Source organism: Perca flavescens, chromosome 1, assembly GCF_004354835.1.
Source record: "Perca flavescens isolate YP-PL-M2 chromosome 1, PFLA_1.0, whole genome shotgun sequence".
NCBI classification, from domain to species: domain Eukaryota; kingdom Metazoa; phylum Chordata; class Actinopteri; order Perciformes; family Percidae; genus Perca; species Perca flavescens.
The window spans coordinates 32,703,535-32,722,719 of NC_041331.1; the positions used below are offsets into that span (position 1 = coordinate 32,703,535).

Consider the following 19,185-nt stretch of genomic DNA (forward strand, 5'->3'; position numbering starts at 1 on the left):
GCTGTGGGTCAGTGTTTTTTGAGAGGACTTGGAGAGCACTGTTGCATAAGACAAGCTGCCACCCGAATTCCAGGAGAAGGTGCTCGTTCGCCTTCCAGCCCCCTTTGTAACTGTGTCTCACCGACAGATTTTTTTGTTATCCCTCTACACATTCTCATCACCGGTCACGTTCCGCTGGCTTGGAAATCAATTCATTCTGATCCCACGCCACCTGGAATAAGCCCTGCTTTTGGGGTGGGGGTGGGGGGGAGATTGGACACTGTGAGAAAGAAACACACCTACGTTCCTCCTTTTCATGGACAAGAAATGAAGGACAACCTGATTAAGACATCATCTGCAAAGAAAATGGATGTGGAGCAAAGTTTATTGTGATGTGAGTTTCTACTGAGAATCTTTTTATTTTTCCTGAAGGGGGGAAACACCACACAGCACAGAGGAATATCCCCCTTTCTCCAAACAGGATCTGTGCTTTCCCTCTTAAAAGACAGTAGCCCTTACAAAAAAGACTATTTAGAAAGAAAGCCTTGTCCCTGCTGGCCACCAATAATGTAGAACACGATCATTTCGAAAATTGTGCCACTGCTGGGAGTTCTATTTATTTTTTTTAATCTACGTTGGATAGCTTTCTCTATAAAAGGGTTCATATGAACCCCTTTTCTGCTTTCACGTTTGTATGTTAGCCTGCCATTATGTCGCTGTGTTTCACAAGTTAAAAAGGTTGTACAGGACAAGTGGAAAAGGGGAAAAGTCTCTTCACTGTATAGACAGGTTTTTTAAATAGCACCTCCTCGGGAACAATTTCAAAACGTACACACTGACACATTAGTTGGCCCAACACGATTATGTAAGAGTTTCATACCAGCTTTAGCCCATGTGTTTTTTCCTCTTCCTTTTCCATGGATTTACAGCGTTTGACTTTTCCCATGCTTATTTTCTCTTCACTTTTGGAAGCATCTACCAGAGGGCATGGATGTCAGAGTGTGACCCTGTGCCGAGTGTGCGGGCGAGGCAAGGTGTTTTGGCTGCCCAGGTGCTTTTAAGATGTTGAGGTCTCCCTGCGTGGCCGGGGCCCCTGTTCGGATCAGTAGCACTGCGGCTCCTCGTAGCCAAAGACATGGACCCCGACTCGGCTCCCCCACGCCCTCAGCCTGTTGGCCACTGGCCCCACGTCGCCCTGTAAAGGATGTCCCTCAGCAGTGCTCCGGCCCGGGACACCTCTGAGACCCCCAGCCCGAGAGAACGCATCCGCAGCCACATGAAGATGGTGATTGACCAGCTGGACGGAATTCTGAAAGAGCTCAAGGATGTGGCCAAGGAACTCCGGGAGGTGAGGTCGAAACGCTTATCAGGCTTCTGTGGGGATTTAGAGAGGAACAAGGGGAGGAAGAGACGGAGGCAGGGAGAGAATGTGGGTGCCAGATGGGTGTGCTTCTCAAGTAGGCTGCATTTAATCAAGTGTAAAATAATATTTCGCAGCATGGAGATTTTGATTAAGATTTGAAAGTGATGAGATCTCACTTTTTTGTTATGTAGCAGTATGATATTGTTGATTACAACCGCAGCAAGGCTGTCTTCCTTTTCCAACAAAACAATTGCTTATCGCCACTTACAAACGCCCTTCGTGTGTTCAGTGGTGTCTTGTGGGAGGTACAGTAGATGTGAAGTGCTGTTGAAAAGCAGCAAAGCCAGGCTAAAAGGAAACACAGGGGCAGGCTTAGATAAGATACAAGACTTAGCGCCACAATAGTTATATAACCATTTTGTTAAGAATCAGCTGGATTCCTACTGTATTTTTTCGCATCTGCCATGGAAACACTGGCCGATTTGTGTGTGTGAATGTCTGTGTGTACAGTGCACAGTTTGACCAAGGATCAGCAAAGAGAGATACGTTGCAATGTTCTCCGACATGCATCTACAAGTACATGGACTAAACAAGTGTGTGTGTGTGTGTGTGTGTGTGATGGCTGATGATCAGAGCACATCTGTTCATGTGTGTGAGAGTACAAAATGGCCCTCATCATATCTTTTGCATCTTCCCCTGCAGTGTCCTCAAAGCTGTGGGCTCTTCACGCAAAGCTCCTCCAAAGAAAGATACAAAGGCAGATAGAGAGACAGAGACAGATGAAACCTGAGCAAACAGTTGTGTCCGACCCGTCCCACATCCTCCAAGCATATCACATGATTAGCCTCCCACTTGCATCTGATCAGGGATTCAGAGGGAGTTTGTGTGTGTGTGTGTTTTTTGAAATGTGTTGAAGAAGTGAAATGGTGGATGTTAGCGCATGTAATGACCTAAAGGAGGAGGGTTTAGAACAGCCAGGGTACAGCTGCCATAACTCACTCCATCACTGCGCAGGATACCCCCCCCTCCCTCCAACACACCCCCTCTTCTCCCTGACTCCTAGCTCTGTCCCACTCACCACGCTCTACTTTATGTACTTGCACAGTTGGAGGTGCAAGGGCACAGCTCACAATGCACCTTCCCTCTGGTGAGCAGGAGAAGCCGGCCCGCGCACAGGAGTGATTGATGATTATGGGACAACTGCAAGTGAAATAATGCTGGCTGGAGCTATTTATAAACAAAAACACGGCCTGTGCCTCTGCCAGCTCCAACGCATATTACCATTCTTATCCCAGACCCCATTAGGGAGGGCTCTGCACAGTGGCTCAAATGTCATTTTTTATTGGGAGAGCACAATCCCACATATTGAAATGGTTAAGGAATCATATTAGCCGGAGTGGCAGTCATAATTCTGGTATCAATATCCTGCAATTAACTGACCTGTGAGACTGCAGACGGAATCAAAGGGAGATGAAGAAACAGAATCAGTGTAGCGCCATCAGATGCATGGAAGCCTAATGTTCCATAAAATCTCTCATTCTTGGCCACATGAAAGGAACAACATAATAGATAACAACTGTCACATAAATAAATGATGAATTGCCATGTGAATGTAGTGAAATAAATAACTCCGTGCAGGAGCAGTAATGACTGATTATATCCCACAAGGTCTTTGGGGAACTGGAGATACTGCAGTACTCTGAGGAGTCAAAGCTGACCCTCCAAAGCACGTAGCTGCCCCAAAATTAGGATGTTACTTGTCTGTTACAATGCTTATTTCACTGTACTGTTTTCATAGCTCAATATCACACACGTACAGGGTCATTGTGCCAATGGGTCAAATGGTGAATTCAAAAAGTCTAATTTCAACACATGATTAGTAACACTGCAATAGAATCGGCCTACATTCAATTTTCAGATTTCTTTCAACGCCTCAAAGATGCGTACATTGCATATTGCAGTCTTTATTTATACCATGTAGTCCTTACCTCTACATTAATTAAAATGAGAACATTTGGGAGATTTTCTAGTCAAGTGTTAGACATCTGGTCTTTGTGGCCTTATGCATTAACCATAAAAAAAATTTATGTTCTGCAGATTTTGTTTTTTTAGGCGATGAGGGGAATAATACTTTTATCACTACATTTTAAATTGTTTACCAGTTTTTAATTGAATAAATATGTCAAACCCCAAGGACTTTTTTAACAAGGCCTCAGGGGAATCTTACATAAAAAGTAGGTGACACAGAAAATTGTTGAAATGCATTTTGTAAATTGATTTGCTTAGCTTGGTTCGTGAGAAGTTCAGGGGAGGGAAAATCGAGTAATGTTGCAGATTTCGGACTTTTCAAACATGGGAATGATACATCCCGGATGACTTACAGCACACAGTGAACAGGATATAAATTATAGGAAGCTAAGACACAGGTTGAAAATAACCAGAACTGCCCTTTTATGAAGACCTTCACATCCACTGATTCTACCCCTCAGACAAGCAAAAAAAAAAAAAAGTCTTAAAAAGGGGTCATCCATTGGTCTTACTTTCTTGTCTGCCAGAATTCATCATCCTGAGTTTGGAACATAAACAGCACTCAGTGCAGTTTAATACAACTCTGTGGTGAACCTACATTAAACTTTGATCAATGTCATGTAAATGGGGATTTTTGTTCCTGGGTGCCAGGTGCATTGCATTCAAAAACTTGAACAGTACAAACTTGAACAGTACAATAGTAAAAACCTGCCTTTAATAATCTCTTATCTTATCTTATATCTTATTTCTCTTGAAAACGCTCAGCAAACAGCCATTTTGAGGGAGCCTGAGAAATAAGCAATAATGAATGGTAATTAAAAAGCAATACCTCGGAAATTTCCATTTATGTATGTGAGACTTTTTTGTTGTCAAATCTTCACAGAGTAGACCAGTTTTAACCATTCTAGTATTCTGGTCCCTACGTAAGTTAATGCTGGTTTTGTATTTTACCAGGTAAAGAGGTAACATCTTTATTCCACATATGCAGTCCAATATATTAAGTTAATTTGGCTCTGTGGCTGTAAGTGTTTAAAAATCTACAAATATTTAGCAACCCATGCCATGGAGCTACCTACAGTACCCCCGATCTAGCAAATAAAGATATTTCATTATAGGCTGTCTCTAAAACGATGCATTGACAGCATTATACTGAACAAATCTATATGAAAGTTGTACACATAACGCTGTTTTATTAGAGAGATTGTTCTAATTTAAGCATCACAGTTACAGTCTCAGACAATAAATCTCCTTTACATGTCAAAGACAAATGTAACCGAGCACACAGTTTTTCAAGATTGCTCCCTTCAAAAGCCTATTACAGTAAAATGCAGCCTGTCTTGCTTGTGAATCCCATTACACGCGTCATGGCAGGCAAAATGAAAAGGATCTAAAGGAAGGACATTGGAAGGTAATATACTGATAAACTACTCTATTTGTAATAATAACACTGGCAGGAGTGGCAACTCCGGAGGAAATATTTCATTTAGGTATCATTTCAACCTTGGACATAGAAGTCTGATAAGCAAGGGGAAAATAATGACACCAAAGAGGATGCAAAGCAACCTCGGAAATGGCTCATGTTGAGTTCCTTTTCCTCAAACTGAATTTCACAGAAAGAAGGGGAGCTAAGGAAACACAAATGTAGGAGTGCACTCATGTTGGTTATTAGAGACATACAGACTGGTAAAATTGAAAGAATTTAATGAAGCGCTAAAAAAGAAAAAAAAAAAGACTGGGGAGAAGATGCAGCGGCATTGAGAGGGGAGATTGGCAGTGAGCTACACATCTTTATATGGAACCAAACGGAAATGATGGACTGTTATTATGTGGATGTAGTTATTATGCAGAATCCTACCGCGAGCAGATGATGCTGCACGTCTGTGCACGGCTCAAGTCAAATGAACACAGGAAGGCAATCAGGACTCGTAGAACTAAAGCTCCAGATGAGAGGAGTGAATATAAGCTGGACAAAGAGCAATTATCGGTGGCAGAGCACAGCACGTCCAGGATACTGGCCTCTATCAGTCAGCCTTGCAGTAGTTGTCTGCACATGCTCGTCGTAATGCAGGAGACTGGCTTACTGTTTCGCCACAGGAGGGAGGCAGCAGGAAAACACTAGTGTCAGGTAAAAACTGCATCCTCCAAATGTCAGCTTTTTAGGAATTAAGTCCTGAGTAACAGCATTATTAATGAGACTGGCCACCATGCAGTTTTAGAACCACATAATGGATTTTTGAAAGTGTTTTCATGAATGTGTTTGATCTACTGAAGATCACCTGTAAATAGCAGCAGCAGGACTTTAAGGTTTTGCTTCTTTTTAGAACAAACAAGTCAACTTTGTGCTCGACAAGCCACTAAATCTGCAGGAGCAGCACATCTTATTTAACCTTACATTAAAGAAATGGGGTGGTCTATTCATATTTTATTCATCACCCAATATCATCCGCATGATCCTGTTGGCATGTCAAATCAGGGCATTTGTGCTAAAATGGAGTCTGTCAAAGAAAACTGCCATGTGAACGATTCGATCGGAAAGGCTACGGTGCGGTGCTTTTTTTTTTTTTTTTTTTTTTTACGTCTACTGCATCTTTAAATGCTGCATTGTTAAAGCTTGTGGTCGAGAGTGAGGGTTTCCAAACAGCTGGCCCCAGATCAGCCAGCCAGTGGCGTCTCCTTATCGAGACTGAAACCAGTTTTGACACATCAACGTCAAGGGGGGGGACCATAGTTCCCCCTCTGCTGAAGCTCTGCGCTCAGCACTGAACCAAATCTGTTCCAAACCCAGAGGCAGCCCAAGGGAGACCAAAACCAAAATCAAAGGGCCATTTCTTTTCTGCTGGGGCCGTATCCTTTCCTCACTGTGTGTTTCCCCCTGCTGATGCTGCTGCTGAGCAGGGCAGGGAGCAGCAAACTGCCTAGCAAGAATATTTCAACATTGAACCATGAGGGGGACTTCAGTAATCACTAGCACTTTCACTCGGGGGAGTAAAACAATATCAACCTCGCTGGTAAACACACTCTCTATGAAATAGTGCATCCGATTACTAATATTTTGTTAAAGGGAATAGCAAAGATATTGGGAAATTTGTTGATTGCTGTAGGGTGTCACTGCAGAGGCATGCAATACAATATAATTGAATATTTTTGTTAATATTATAGTAATATATTAGTAAGTACTTATAGAAAGTATTTACAAATTCCAGATTTTCTCCCAATACAATACTTCTTAAATCTTTACCGCATTTTAAGTAGATCAATCTAGTTGGGAAAAATGAGGAAAACAAGTACATCTCACAAAGAAGTGTGTCTACTACATTATAAATACAAACCCAGTTTAATTCAACAGTGAATGATGACTAGGTGTGGCTGAATATCACATGATCTTGGCAGGAGATTGGTCATTTCTGTTTGTCCAAATGAATGCCTACATTCAGAAATTACAATCAGTCACAAAGCTGTGTCCTGGTGGATCATTTCCCACAAAGCAACCATGTTGACTTGGCCACCAGTGCTGTGGGTTCACTGCCCAGCTGCCCACAGCCAAGTGATCTCCATTGTGGAAGGCCCAGTCTGTTATTCCACCAGAGAGTGAATTTACTTCAGATTGATGCAGGCTTTGGCCCAGTTGATACGTCCTGTGAACATGTCAACCAGCTCCAACAACAACACTGAAAGCTTCACCACTCAAACAGGAAAGTACTCTTCAACCTGACAAACCTGGGCCAAAGGGATTCTTCTCATTAAAAGTCATTTGGAAGAAATGACAAGTACCCGCCTGCTGTGTCTGTCAATTTGTTCCTCCTTGTCTGACCTCTTTTGTGTGTGGAAATTAAATTCCTAAATTAAACTTGCTGATGTGCCTCAAGCGGAGTTCTCTTTGCTCAGGAAAACAACAAGAACAAGGTACCTCAAGCCTTATCTATTCTTTGCTGAACATAAAATACCCTGCCATCTCCACACCTGTGCTGCTGCCTTGAGCTGAGCTCCACATACACTTCACTCGGAATGAATCTCAATCCTTCTCAGATCTGATGAAATACCGCTTCTGTCCGATCATCTCTTGGCTGAACTGATTTTAAATGAATTCTGATCTGGCCCCATGTTAATGTTTTCTGGTACAAAAACGTCATGGTGACCCCACTGACTAACTGAAGATTTGATTCAAATGCAGCGCATCACTTTCCTTTAACGAAAGGAAAGGATGTTAAACATCTTGTGCATTTAGCCGATTCTTTTACCAAGACTAGCTTGCAATGACATCAACATCATAATTTAATTCCTAGATCCCCATATTAAAAAGTAAGCAGTAAAAGTAAGGAGGGAGGGAGTAGCCTTAAACAACGGGTTACGACTTTAGTGGCATCTAACCTTGAGAGCTGTGGAGAGAATAAAACGGCACCACGCAAAGCATTCCCCCAAGCCTCTTTTACCTAGCTCTGCTGTGGAGCTTCAGATTCTTTAGGATGCCGGCCCAGCACATTGACTAGCCCAATATGCCTGTAAGACCCACTGGATTAGCTGGCCCTTTGAGCTCTGCCTCCCTGCACGAACTCTGCACTCAGCATCAACTGTAATGAGGGCTTTAGGTTAGACCTCTGCTGAGGTAAACACTCAAAAATTGCACTCGTCTTGCTCATTGATTTTTTTTAACTAACATGCCTACTGTGGGCTAGTTACAGATACAAAATTGACCATGCATGTTTGCGATTTAGCCATGAACCCTTTTGCGTGTCCCTAGGCAAGAATAAAGCTGAATAGGATGAAAAATGGAGTTAAGGGCAAGGAAAAGATAGACACAGAATATGTGCAAGAGAGACAAAGTAGAGAGAGAGAGAGAGAGATAGAGAGAGAGAGAGAGAGAGATATGAAGGGTGGATGGAGATAATGGTTTTTCCAGCTGCACAGAATTGCGACAGACTGGGTGGAACAGCTTAGATCAATTGTTGCAATTGTGCTCGTCCGTGGGCGTGTTTAGGATTGTTTTGGCCTATCTCTGTGCTGTGAATAAAACCAGTAGGCTGTAGTTAATGGTGTGAAAAATGGCATCCATCGAAGTGCACAAGCAGCCTCCAAGAATAGCTACATCATTTCATTGTGTCAAAGCATACTGTACGCAGAGGGACAGCTTGCTCTCCATTAGGCCATCAGACTGTCTCTTTCACCTGGTGTGGATACTGATTCTTTTTATTTTACCAAGAATGCAGATGTACATAAGAAATAATGAGAAATATAAATAATGTGAAGCGATGCTATGTTTTCGTCAATTTCCATAGCCTGTGAGAGTGCTCAGAGCAGCGTGGGCCAATTCACTCACCAGCGTAGCAGCTTAATCCAGCTACAATCTTTGGAACTGTGTTATACTGAGGGATCATCAGGAGGCTTTTTTGTCCTTCCATTTATTTTTAGCCGTAGTCTGCGATGCATCATAAATCAACCCAGTTTTCAATGAGATTGTTCAGGTTTAACCAGCAGAAATAGCTGAACTGAGATGGCACACAACTGAGCATCTGTATCCTCTGGCCTTAAAAAATGTTCAACTTTATGCACAAGCATGTCATCATCCTGAAATAATATATAACGTCAAGCAGGTTTTCACAGATAACTCACAGGTGGTTTCTTAGTGCTATGGACATTCAACTTTTATGATATTTGAACGATGCAAAGCTGGTAGTTTGTTCTGCATTTTAAAGAAAGTTCCTGAACAATAGAATAATGTTTGGCTTCTTTACTTGCTAGTTAATGTCAGCGTAGCGTGTTAATGACTTCACTTGCCATCACTGTCACTGTGTATTCATTTCAAAATACATTTTATATGATGTATTATCAGTCTTCAACTTATTTTTAACCTGTTAAAGCTGCTGTAGGTAAGATTGTGAAGATCCAGGACTTTGCCAACAAATTTGAACATCGACAACTTCTCAGTCCCTCCCACCTTTCTGCTGCAGCCCAAACCGTCTCCTAAGCCCAGCCCACACAAGGGAGTGTGACAGAACTGCTGGCATGTCAGACAACATTTTCAATAACTAAACACTAACACAAAGTTAACTTTACTCACCAACAGTAAAACGATGCTAACTAGCAGGCTAGCGTTAGCCATTTCAGCATCATATCAGACCGACCACTGTGCAAACGTTACCATCATCCTCACCAACGTAGCTTTGTGGACTTTTGACTACTAATAACCAAGTGAAAGATAAATCACTCATGGTAATTACGTTACCTGTCGAGAAGAAATGTGGCTACGTCTGCATCGTTGTTCAGATCTTTAAAATCCCGCAGCTCACGCCACCTCTGAAAAGCCACTCCAATATTCATCCGAGTTTGGGGAAACCTTTCTGCAACTCGTGCGCGGGGAAGGGTGAGGGGAGAACGCTCATATGTGTGTACGTGTCTGAGCAGTGATTGACAGGCAGATAGACACCCCCCCGTGGCCCTGATTGGAGAAAATCAACCGGGAGCGGTGGAATTTTGCCAGTCGCACTACAGGCTGTAGGTTGTGCCAGAGGAGCTGGATTTTTTTAAATTACATAATTCATGTAATTCTACTGGAACATAGGGTCAGTTTCAGCAAATATGACAGAAAGTTAGTTTTATAAGACTTACCTACTGCATCTTTAACGGTCTCCTTTTATACAGATTTTTTTTTATCTGGTTTTAAATTAGTTTATTTTGAGGAGATTTACTGTAGAAGTAAAAGTGGTTACCATGGAGACCTGGTTGTGTGTGTATAGGTGGGGCCTCCGCTGTGCCCTTGCAGACTTGAGCAGTGCAAACCGAAATTTATTTACAGTGTGCATGTGGCGTCTCCATGGTAAGCTGCCTTAACATTAGCTCCGTTATATTTATTTGAATCACCTTCTTATGGATAAAACTGTTTTGTATTTATTTATCTTCAGCATTCAGTTGAGTAAATGCAGTATGTTGATTTTGTTTCTTTCATTGTTTTAAACTGTGTTCTTCCCTTCATTTGATGTCAATATGTAACGTTTTTGCTAGCTTCACTTTAGCTTAAATTCACTACATTTGTTTTAGCATTCCGTGTGAGACTGGCTGAACTGTGGAGAACTACTGTAACGGTTATCCTGTGTTAATCATCAGGAAATAAACAGCTGGTCGGAGCCAAAGATGAAAAGAGTACACTTTTCATCGATACACAACGCACGAAGAGTACACAACCGCTACATCAGCAGCTAAAAGGCTAGTAATAATAGTTTCTATCATTGTGTACAGTTGAAAGGTTATCCGTTTTTCCACAAAGTTCTTTATTGTAAAATGCTAGAGCATGTGTCACTTTATTGTGGCAGTCCAATGAATTGAAATTAAAAAAAGGAGTCTAAAATGTGTCACAATTTAAACAAATAAGCCACTGCGCAAGGAAACTATCCTGGGAGGAATACACTTATGTGGAGATACATTTAGCCTCACTTGCAGAATCAATGGGTGCTTGTAGTTTGACACATTTAAAGTCTTCAGTCATTCAGCATGAGGGAGGAAAAAAAACATTGAAAAATGTTAGTTTTGTTAATGTATTTTAGAAAACGTTTAGTGGGTTTATGAAGAATGAAGCTTAGTCGGGTTTTGGCTAGGTGGCTAGTTGTTGGCTTGCAAATTGGGCTGGCGGTGTTCGATTTCATTGGAGATGGCCGCCTATTAAGCATTGAGCAGGGATAGTGTCAGGAAGTGTTGGTGGAGCCGGCGTTGAGGCTGCTGGTGAATAAGTCTGCCATGATCATTAGTTGTGCTTCTCAGTAAAAAGTCAGCGGTAGTTGTGTTTCTGCTTTTTGCTCAGCTTATACGTGACCTTTGTCATAATGTTTGTAAATGTTTCACCAAAGTCACTGTGATTCCCTGTAAAGGGCAGCAACTTTACAATCCCTGAGTCTAAGATGTAAAACCACAAAATCAACCCTGTTGAGCTTCTTCAGAGATAGCTCTACATGTTTCTGGAATCTCTCTCTCTCTCTCTCTCTCTCTCTCTCTCTCTCTCTCTCTCTCTCTCATCGACTTGCACTGGCAGCTCACACTCTGCCGGTGGCACGGCATGGATGGCTGCCACCACTGTCATTGTCAATAGCATGACAACGCGCCATCTAATGCAGGGCAAGATGAAAGAGGCACAGACAGAGGACAGGCTAATTATTCAGACTCACAGCTAAGAGCAGACGGGGACGCAACATGTCAAACTGTTTGGGTGATTAATATTTTTTGTCATCTGCGCAGTCACCTGTGCAGTTGACAGTTTATTGCCAAGATGATGAAGCCCACGATTTCTGACTTTTATGCAAAGTAGACAATACAGCAAGGTCTACGAGGGTGAATAACAATTTGACATTTTGGTCTGCTGTTATTCTCAAGGATATTAACTGGGTATGGGACTGCAGGTTGATGTGGGCTGTGGCAGACTGTGTGCAGCAGATTCTGATTAGAGAGAAAAATCCTAATTATGATTATGCAAAAAGCAGATTGGAAAAACCTTTTCTTTCTTCTTTTTTTAACGGATAAACATGCATTAGCAAATTCCCAAGGTTAATAACTTTTTGGATTGTCTTCTTTGTTTTCAACATGTTGGCGTTCCAACTAATTCCCTATATTTTTAGGAAAAGAAAAAAAAAAAAAATATTTGGCCAATTTGCTAAATTCCCTTAAATGACAACTTAAACTTTTGACCAGTACACACACACACACGTATACACACACACATATATATATACATATATTATGTTAACTGAAAAAGTTGCAGAGCATGTTGCTCTCTGCCGTCCCCAGTACAGGTAAAGCTGCCTAAACATGAGCCGCGGTAAGACCGCTCTGCCCTGGCTGCGCCATGGTTTTCCTACAGGAATAGCGGTGGAGACAGAGCAAGCGCTACCCTTGGAATTGCTGCCAAGCGCTGGGTTTAAAGTGCCCATATTATGCTCATTTTCAGGTTCGTAACTGTATTTAGAGGTTATATCAGAATAGGTTTACATGGTTTAATTTTCAAAAAACATCATATTTTTGTTGTACTGCACATTGCTGCAGCTCCTCTTTTCACCCTGTGTTGAGTGAGGACCCTTAAAAATACACAACATCGCCGCTGTTAAAACTTTTGCGTATGAAACATCTGAAAGAATAGTACGAGTTGTGCACGAAACTGTAGATTTTACAATGAAATAAAAATAAAAAAGTAATTTAAGTTTTAATGTAAACGGGTCGGAGTCACGTGACTACACACGCGGCGGCCGTAATATGTTTTAAGGGGACAGTACATTAACACACAGTGTGCGGCCGCGGAAATATTAATAGGATTAAAAGACCAAAATAATCAACTTGAGTCTCCCTACAGTGGGAGCGGAGTGACCAACGGCCGGCTGCTGCTCGTTAGCTAACGTTAGCTTTCTAATTTCACCCACCCAACATGCCTTCGTCATACACTGGTTAGAAAAAATTTGCAAAACAAAATTGTCACTCACCTGGTGTTAGCGATGTGCTTTCCTACGATGTGAATAGAGCATGTGAATTCAACAAAGTTGTTACAGTTAACTATTTTAGAGGCTGTGGACGACGTTTACTTTATTAATGTGTTTACTGTGTTAATGGACTGAAGGTGGGAGTAGGATTTGGTATTCGGTTTCAGCAGAATCTTAACCATTGAATTCAGTATTCGGCCGAACCCCAAAAATCTGGATTTGGTGAACCTCTAAAATGTTTGAAGCAGAAATAATCAAAAACCTAATATACTTTTTCTATTCAAATAAATGAAATAATGTTGCTTGTAAATGTCTCCTCATATTCCTTTTATTAAAAGAAACACATTATTTAATACATTTCCATCACGCCCCTAAAATTCTTTATGCGCTCCTACATTTTTAAACTTAAGAGCACACGTGCTCCTCGGAAAAAAAGTTGCCATCGAGCCCTGGTTTTGGACTGCTGTTCGGACAAAAAAACTGAATTAGATAACATTGTTTTGAGCTGTAGGATTTTGTGGTGGGTATTGTCCACTGTTTTCAGATGTTGTACAGACCAAACACAAAATTGACTAATCCAAAGAACAATCTGCAGATGAATTGTTAGAAATGATTGTTAGTTGCAGCCCTAAATACAACCTTGCAGTTTGTTTGATTTTAGGCCCTCCTAGAAAATGTGTTCCATATGTGTGAGGTCTTATAATTTCTGTATAGGAAGTCCTACAACAACAGAACAAAGGGTAATCCTAACAGCAATAATTCATTCTGTAATTGTAGTGTAATCACATGTCAACTGCATGATTTATTTAATTAATTCAAGATAAAGATCAACACAAAAAGCCATTTTAAAGATAGATCCCACTGATTTTAGTGGTGGCTTGACCCTGGACATTGCATCTTACAACTCTGTGAGGTCATACACTCTAAGATTGATTAAAATGAACAATGACTTAATGTAAGTAGTGCTTCCATCACTCACACAAAAATACACTATACAGTATATTCAATACAGCCCACATAGTTACGCAGTTGGTCGTTAACCATGTTCATTTCTTTAGTTAATCCGTTATGCAAGGCACACTCATGTTAGTCCACACTGACTCACATATACAGCCGCAAATAATACACATGCATACGGAACATTCACTTCAACACAAACAGCCATATTTGGATGCTGTGTATGCTCCACTGTCCTCAATTCAACTATGACTCACATTTGTGAGGCCCCCAGTGAGTGAGCACACATTCACTGGAAATGAGATGGTTGATAGAGATACTGAGAATGAATGTGATAGAGATACTGAGAATGAATTGAACAGATGGACTGATTTGTTTTTTCAAGTTACTATAACTTGATAATAAATCCATTCCGCTGTCCCGGAATTTTTTTGCAAACATCTTTATGTAAAATATAGTTCCAATGGTTGAACACTGGTTGAGTGCGGTCCAGTGAAGAAAAAATGATTGCAATTTGTGTGTGACTAAGGACTATCATAAGGACTAAGGTTGATCATGATTGCAATGAACCCCACAGAGCTAAATTCTCACGCCCAGTCTGCAACTTTATATAACCAATTTTATAACCAATTCGGTGTGCATCTGTGACTTGCCAAAAGGCAAACTACGGAACTAATTGACCTAATGTCCGAAGCCTGTCCTTGTTTGGCTTTAGAGCCACTGACATGGATTAGAAGAAAGCAGGAAAAGGGGGAGATAAGCAGAGGTGGCGCTGCGATGATGACCTCCACAGTGGCTATCACGGTCACAGCTGAAATTCTAACTCCTAGAATCAGCTGTTCATGTTGGCAATGAGGGGAGCTTGATGGAGTGGTTAGCCCATAGTCAGGACTTGCAGAGTCAGGTGAGGGTGAAGACACTCAGGTCATACATTGTTGGGTTTGTGGGGTGGCTTTTGTCAGCACAAAACAAATAGGACAAGGGTATAGCAGCAGGGCATCCAATGTCCGTCGCAGTCTGTACAGGTGTCTTGGTGTGTGTGTGTGTGTGTGTGTGTGTGTGCGCGTGTGAGATGATGTCGAGAAGGAGGAAGAGATGGAGGCAGGGTGAAAGAGAGTAGGACAGAGGAGGAGCCATGGAGAGATGGAGAAAAAGAAGAGGAACAGACAAGACAGAGAGAAGGCTTATCTCTTGGCCTGCAGACAACACTTCTTTTTCAGAGCTGGAGTCAGTTGCAGATGCACGACAATCGACAGATTGAGCTATTTAACACCTGTCATTCCTGCATCTGCACTGGGAGCTGACTAGAGCAGCTCTTAGCCAAAGCATATATGCAAAACAGAGTTCATGAAGGAGGATGAAAGATTTCTCTTTATCCATCTGTGTGCTTGTATTTATTATTATTTTTTTTTTTTTTAGAACTCCCTTATTTTTAACTGATTCTGTAATTTCACAAGCCCAAGAAGCATCAAACCCATCTGTCTTGCATCACTATTGCTTTGCAGAGTCATTTGTAACAACCAAAAATAGCTTTGGTCTACATTTAGTCAATGACATCTGCTATGACCTAAATGGAAGCGATATTAAATGGGCTGCGAGTAGCTAAATTTGTGGTGTCACATACTCCTAAAAAAGGGAACTGTGGTTTCATCTTTAGGTCTAAATTATGAAGAAAGGCAGAAACAAATCAAGGGCACTGCCTACATAAAAAAAAACTACAAATGCCTTTAAATTTACAATACACCAACTAGTAAAGAGAGCCTCTTGCTGCAAAGTTTGTGTTCAGTATTTTTAGTTGATACAGAATATTAGGGCAGTCATGTAATATCGGTTAGGAAGAGACAAATATTTTTCTATGGGATAAAGGTGCAGCATACAATTAAAGACACAATTTTCCAGACTTACAGTACAAGAACTAAATTAGTATTCCATTTGGATTTGGATTTAAAACCACCAGAGCATTTAGTTAAAGAGCACTTAGGGGGCATTTACTGCAAATGTAAATGTTTTTACATGGAAAATTAGCATAGAAAATGAAAAAAAAATAGTTTTTCATCCCACTGTAACTTTAAGGCATTTTACAAGAATCTGCCAGAAGTGCATTAAGTACACCCACTGTGATACCGGAAAATGATTGTGATTATTATAAGAGCCATTTGCAATCGTTATATTACATGTTTCAATAACGAATATTTTCGTTAATCGTATTTTAAATGCCGCTGAAATCAGTAACATTATATATATATATATATATATACATACATATATATACACACACACACACACACACACATATATATATATACACACACACATACATATGTGAGTGTGGCACACTCTGGCTCCATATGAATTTCTCTATATATTCTGACGACATTTCGGCCCTTGGGTCTTCTTCAAATCACCAATCCTATGATGTTTAAAACGTAACAACTAAAGACAAACCATTTTTTTATATTTAGTGCTACTGTTTGTCATTTAAGAGCAGAAAAAAAGCATGCCCTTCAGGGGAGAATGAAATCCAAGACTAAGATACAAGGGATTCTAGTTTCAAACTTTTTTTCTTAGTATTCTACTTTAACACAAGCAGGGGAAAGCCTGGCCTTTACATATAACATAGCTAAATCTCACACAAAGCTCTCCAGCTAATCCACTAATTGATGCCTGCAGCAAAAATCTGCTGCTTTGACACATCCATGTGAAGGCTTAGTGCCACTCCTGGGCAGGTGCACCTCTGGGAACTTGCACTCTGTCAAACGCCCTCCCCTCTGCTTGACCAGATGAAGCCCACCCGGACACCTGGAGGTGGGTGAGACCATTATCCCTCCCTCAGTCTAATTGCATGGACATAACTTTGGCAATTGGGAATCTGCTCTGAAGTCAAATTCTGCAGGAGAGGTAGCAGGGGCTCGACACTCGGAAATTCATTCCGACAGTTCCTGCCTGATTGACAGATTGACTCGCCACAGGTAGACGCGCCGTTTGCCCTGCCTCCACGGGACTCCAGGGAGGTTGGCTTTAGGGTTGGGAAGTGGAAAAACAGCCCAGGAAACATTTAGTGTAGGATTTGGCTATGACTGTTGGTGGTCAGGCAATTAGATATACACAGTGCAAAACACAGCCTCATGCTGTTCTCAGCCCACTCCTGCCTGCCTGCCTCAGCAATATACATATGTATGAGTGTAAGCTCAGGAAGAGAGGAGCACCAAACTCACAAGCCACAGTTATTTTCATTTTTTAATACAGTTTGTCTTAATGGGTTATAATGTAGAGCTAGTGTTTCCCATCACTGACATGCTTTGACTCTTGTTTAACCAGTATACCATATTAGTAGTTTTTGTTGAGTTCTATTGCCTTAATAGCTTACTTAATCCCTTACTTCTCTTTTCATTTGTTTGAGCAAACAATCTTATGGCGCCAAAGCCACGTGGCCTGCTGTTTGCCGCTATGGTTGCAGTCTGAGTAATGAATTTAAACCTGCTCTGATGCACTGAAACACAGAAAAGGGACTAAAAATACAATCAATAAATGCTGCTTTTACTTAACAAATATGTTGTTGTTTTTATCAGTGAAGCTAGTCAGATGATACATTATTGATTTCTGATCCTTGGACACCATTGAATTTCCTTGAGGAATAAAAACTTTGTTGCTTTAACTTCTAGCGTATCAAAACAGTCATATCTGGGGTTATGCGCACAAAGATCTGGTGCAACCAAGTCTTATATCCTTGAACAACAAAAAAATAAACAAATACTGTTTGAGCACTGAAATGTCAACAGTTTTGCATTATAATGAGGTGTGCAGAGGTAAATCTGCACACCACCATATTGTCTTGGAATGCTCTGGGTACTAAAACCTCTGATCCATGAAGATTCATGAAATGGATTAACTTTTCTATTCAAGTTCATCTCTCAATATGAATGTCCTTTATGTTGGACTGACAAATAAAAGTGCGGCAGATCATTTCAGATTATCTTTATAAAAATCTTTAACAAAAGGAAAGAAAGAGGCAGCAAACAATCGGAGGTTGCCTCGGGTATCATCCCTTTGAGGGCCATTGAGCCATTAAAGGCGAAAACAAGCCTTAAGGAAGGAAGAAAAAGGAGCCCTGGCACCGCTAACTACATCCTCACTCAGCCCACCCACCCACTTCTTACCCTCCTTTTACACCGCATTGTCAAAATAACAGTCAGAAATGTTTCATGCCTCAGAACTGCTGGAGAAAATGTTGGACTTTGTGGGAGGTGCTGTGTGCTCACAGTATTGAGGACAATAAAGAAAGCAACAATCTGGCATAGCAGTTCAATTTAGAAATATCATTTATTTGATGAAAGGCGCAGTACAGCCAGCCTTAGCAACTCGTAACAGTGAGACTCCATTTTGAAGCAGTGGAGAATGTTTGACGACAAACCCACTGTAAACTTTTGTGACAGCCAGATGCTGTATTTTTCATCCATTTTATACTTTTTTTTTGGATTTCCTTCCTTTATCTGCTGTTGCTGTATTTAGTGTTGATGATTTCCAATGAGAGAGGAAAAATAGGCCATCGGATTCTCTTAATTCACTGCACACACTCTGCCCCTGTCATTTAATTGATAGATGCATGCCCTTTCTTTTTTCACTCTCTCCCGCTCCCCACAATGCCATCCATTTATTGCCACTTTCATTACTCTGCGCCTAACAGTGAGTTTTGGAGATCAGTGCTGGGTGTCTGGAGGCTAATGAATTGGGTGGACTGCAGTGATTGCAGGAGCATCTGCCTTCGCCATCTGAGGACACTTGGTGACACGTTCAGGGTGACAATAGAGCGACGAGAAACTAAAAGCTACTGCTGCCTGACATGGTAAATAGCATTTCTTGTATTCATCCTCATTTCTTCTTTCATTAGTGGCCAACTGGTAATTGTATAGCTACAGACGGAGGCATCTTAAACTCGGCATATGAGAGCTCTTGAGAAACATGTTTGTTTCCATGTTTATTCATACCAATGATTAAAATGCCTCCCTAATGCCATGCAACTTGAGAGAGTAAGTATTATTGGCGTGCCATCTTCAAGCTGCATCCTAGCAGTACAGTAGCAGGCTGTTAGTGTGGGCCTAAAGCTCCCTCGCAGCAGTCATTACGAGCACCCCAATCAAGCCCAGACACTGGACAGTTGCTCAAGTGCCAGAATTGTGGCCAGAGGCAAAAAAAAAGGAAACACAAACATCGGTCCTCCAGGAGATACAGGAGCAGTTCAGGTCTGGTCAGCCCTGTTCTCTCAGATTTGGCAGGGCGAGTCCAGTTCCTTATTTTTTATTGGTTAAATTTAGACCAGTGTCCTACGCTGCAGATAGAATACTAATCAGGCCAGCACGAAGCCGAAGAGAGAGCGGCAAGAGACTCCACTCCTGTATTCCTCCTCCATTT

At 41.3% G+C, this 19,185-nt stretch overlaps 1 protein-coding gene across 1 annotated transcript in view; it reads left to right on the plus strand.

Annotated features, from left to right (window-relative positions):
- Nucleotides 1-259: 259 nt before the first annotated feature.
- Nucleotides 260-19,185, plus strand: part of insyn1 (inhibitory synaptic factor 1) — a 46,244-nt gene continuing 27,318 nt past the window's right edge. Inside the window, exons 1-2 of the mRNA XM_028586253.1 lie at nucleotides 260-373; nucleotides 952-1,327. Of these exons, the coding sequence (XP_028442054.1) occupies nucleotides 1,184-1,327 (144 nt within the window). The 5' untranslated portion in view covers nucleotides 260-373; nucleotides 952-1,183. The remainder of the gene's footprint in view (nucleotides 374-951; nucleotides 1,328-19,185) is intronic.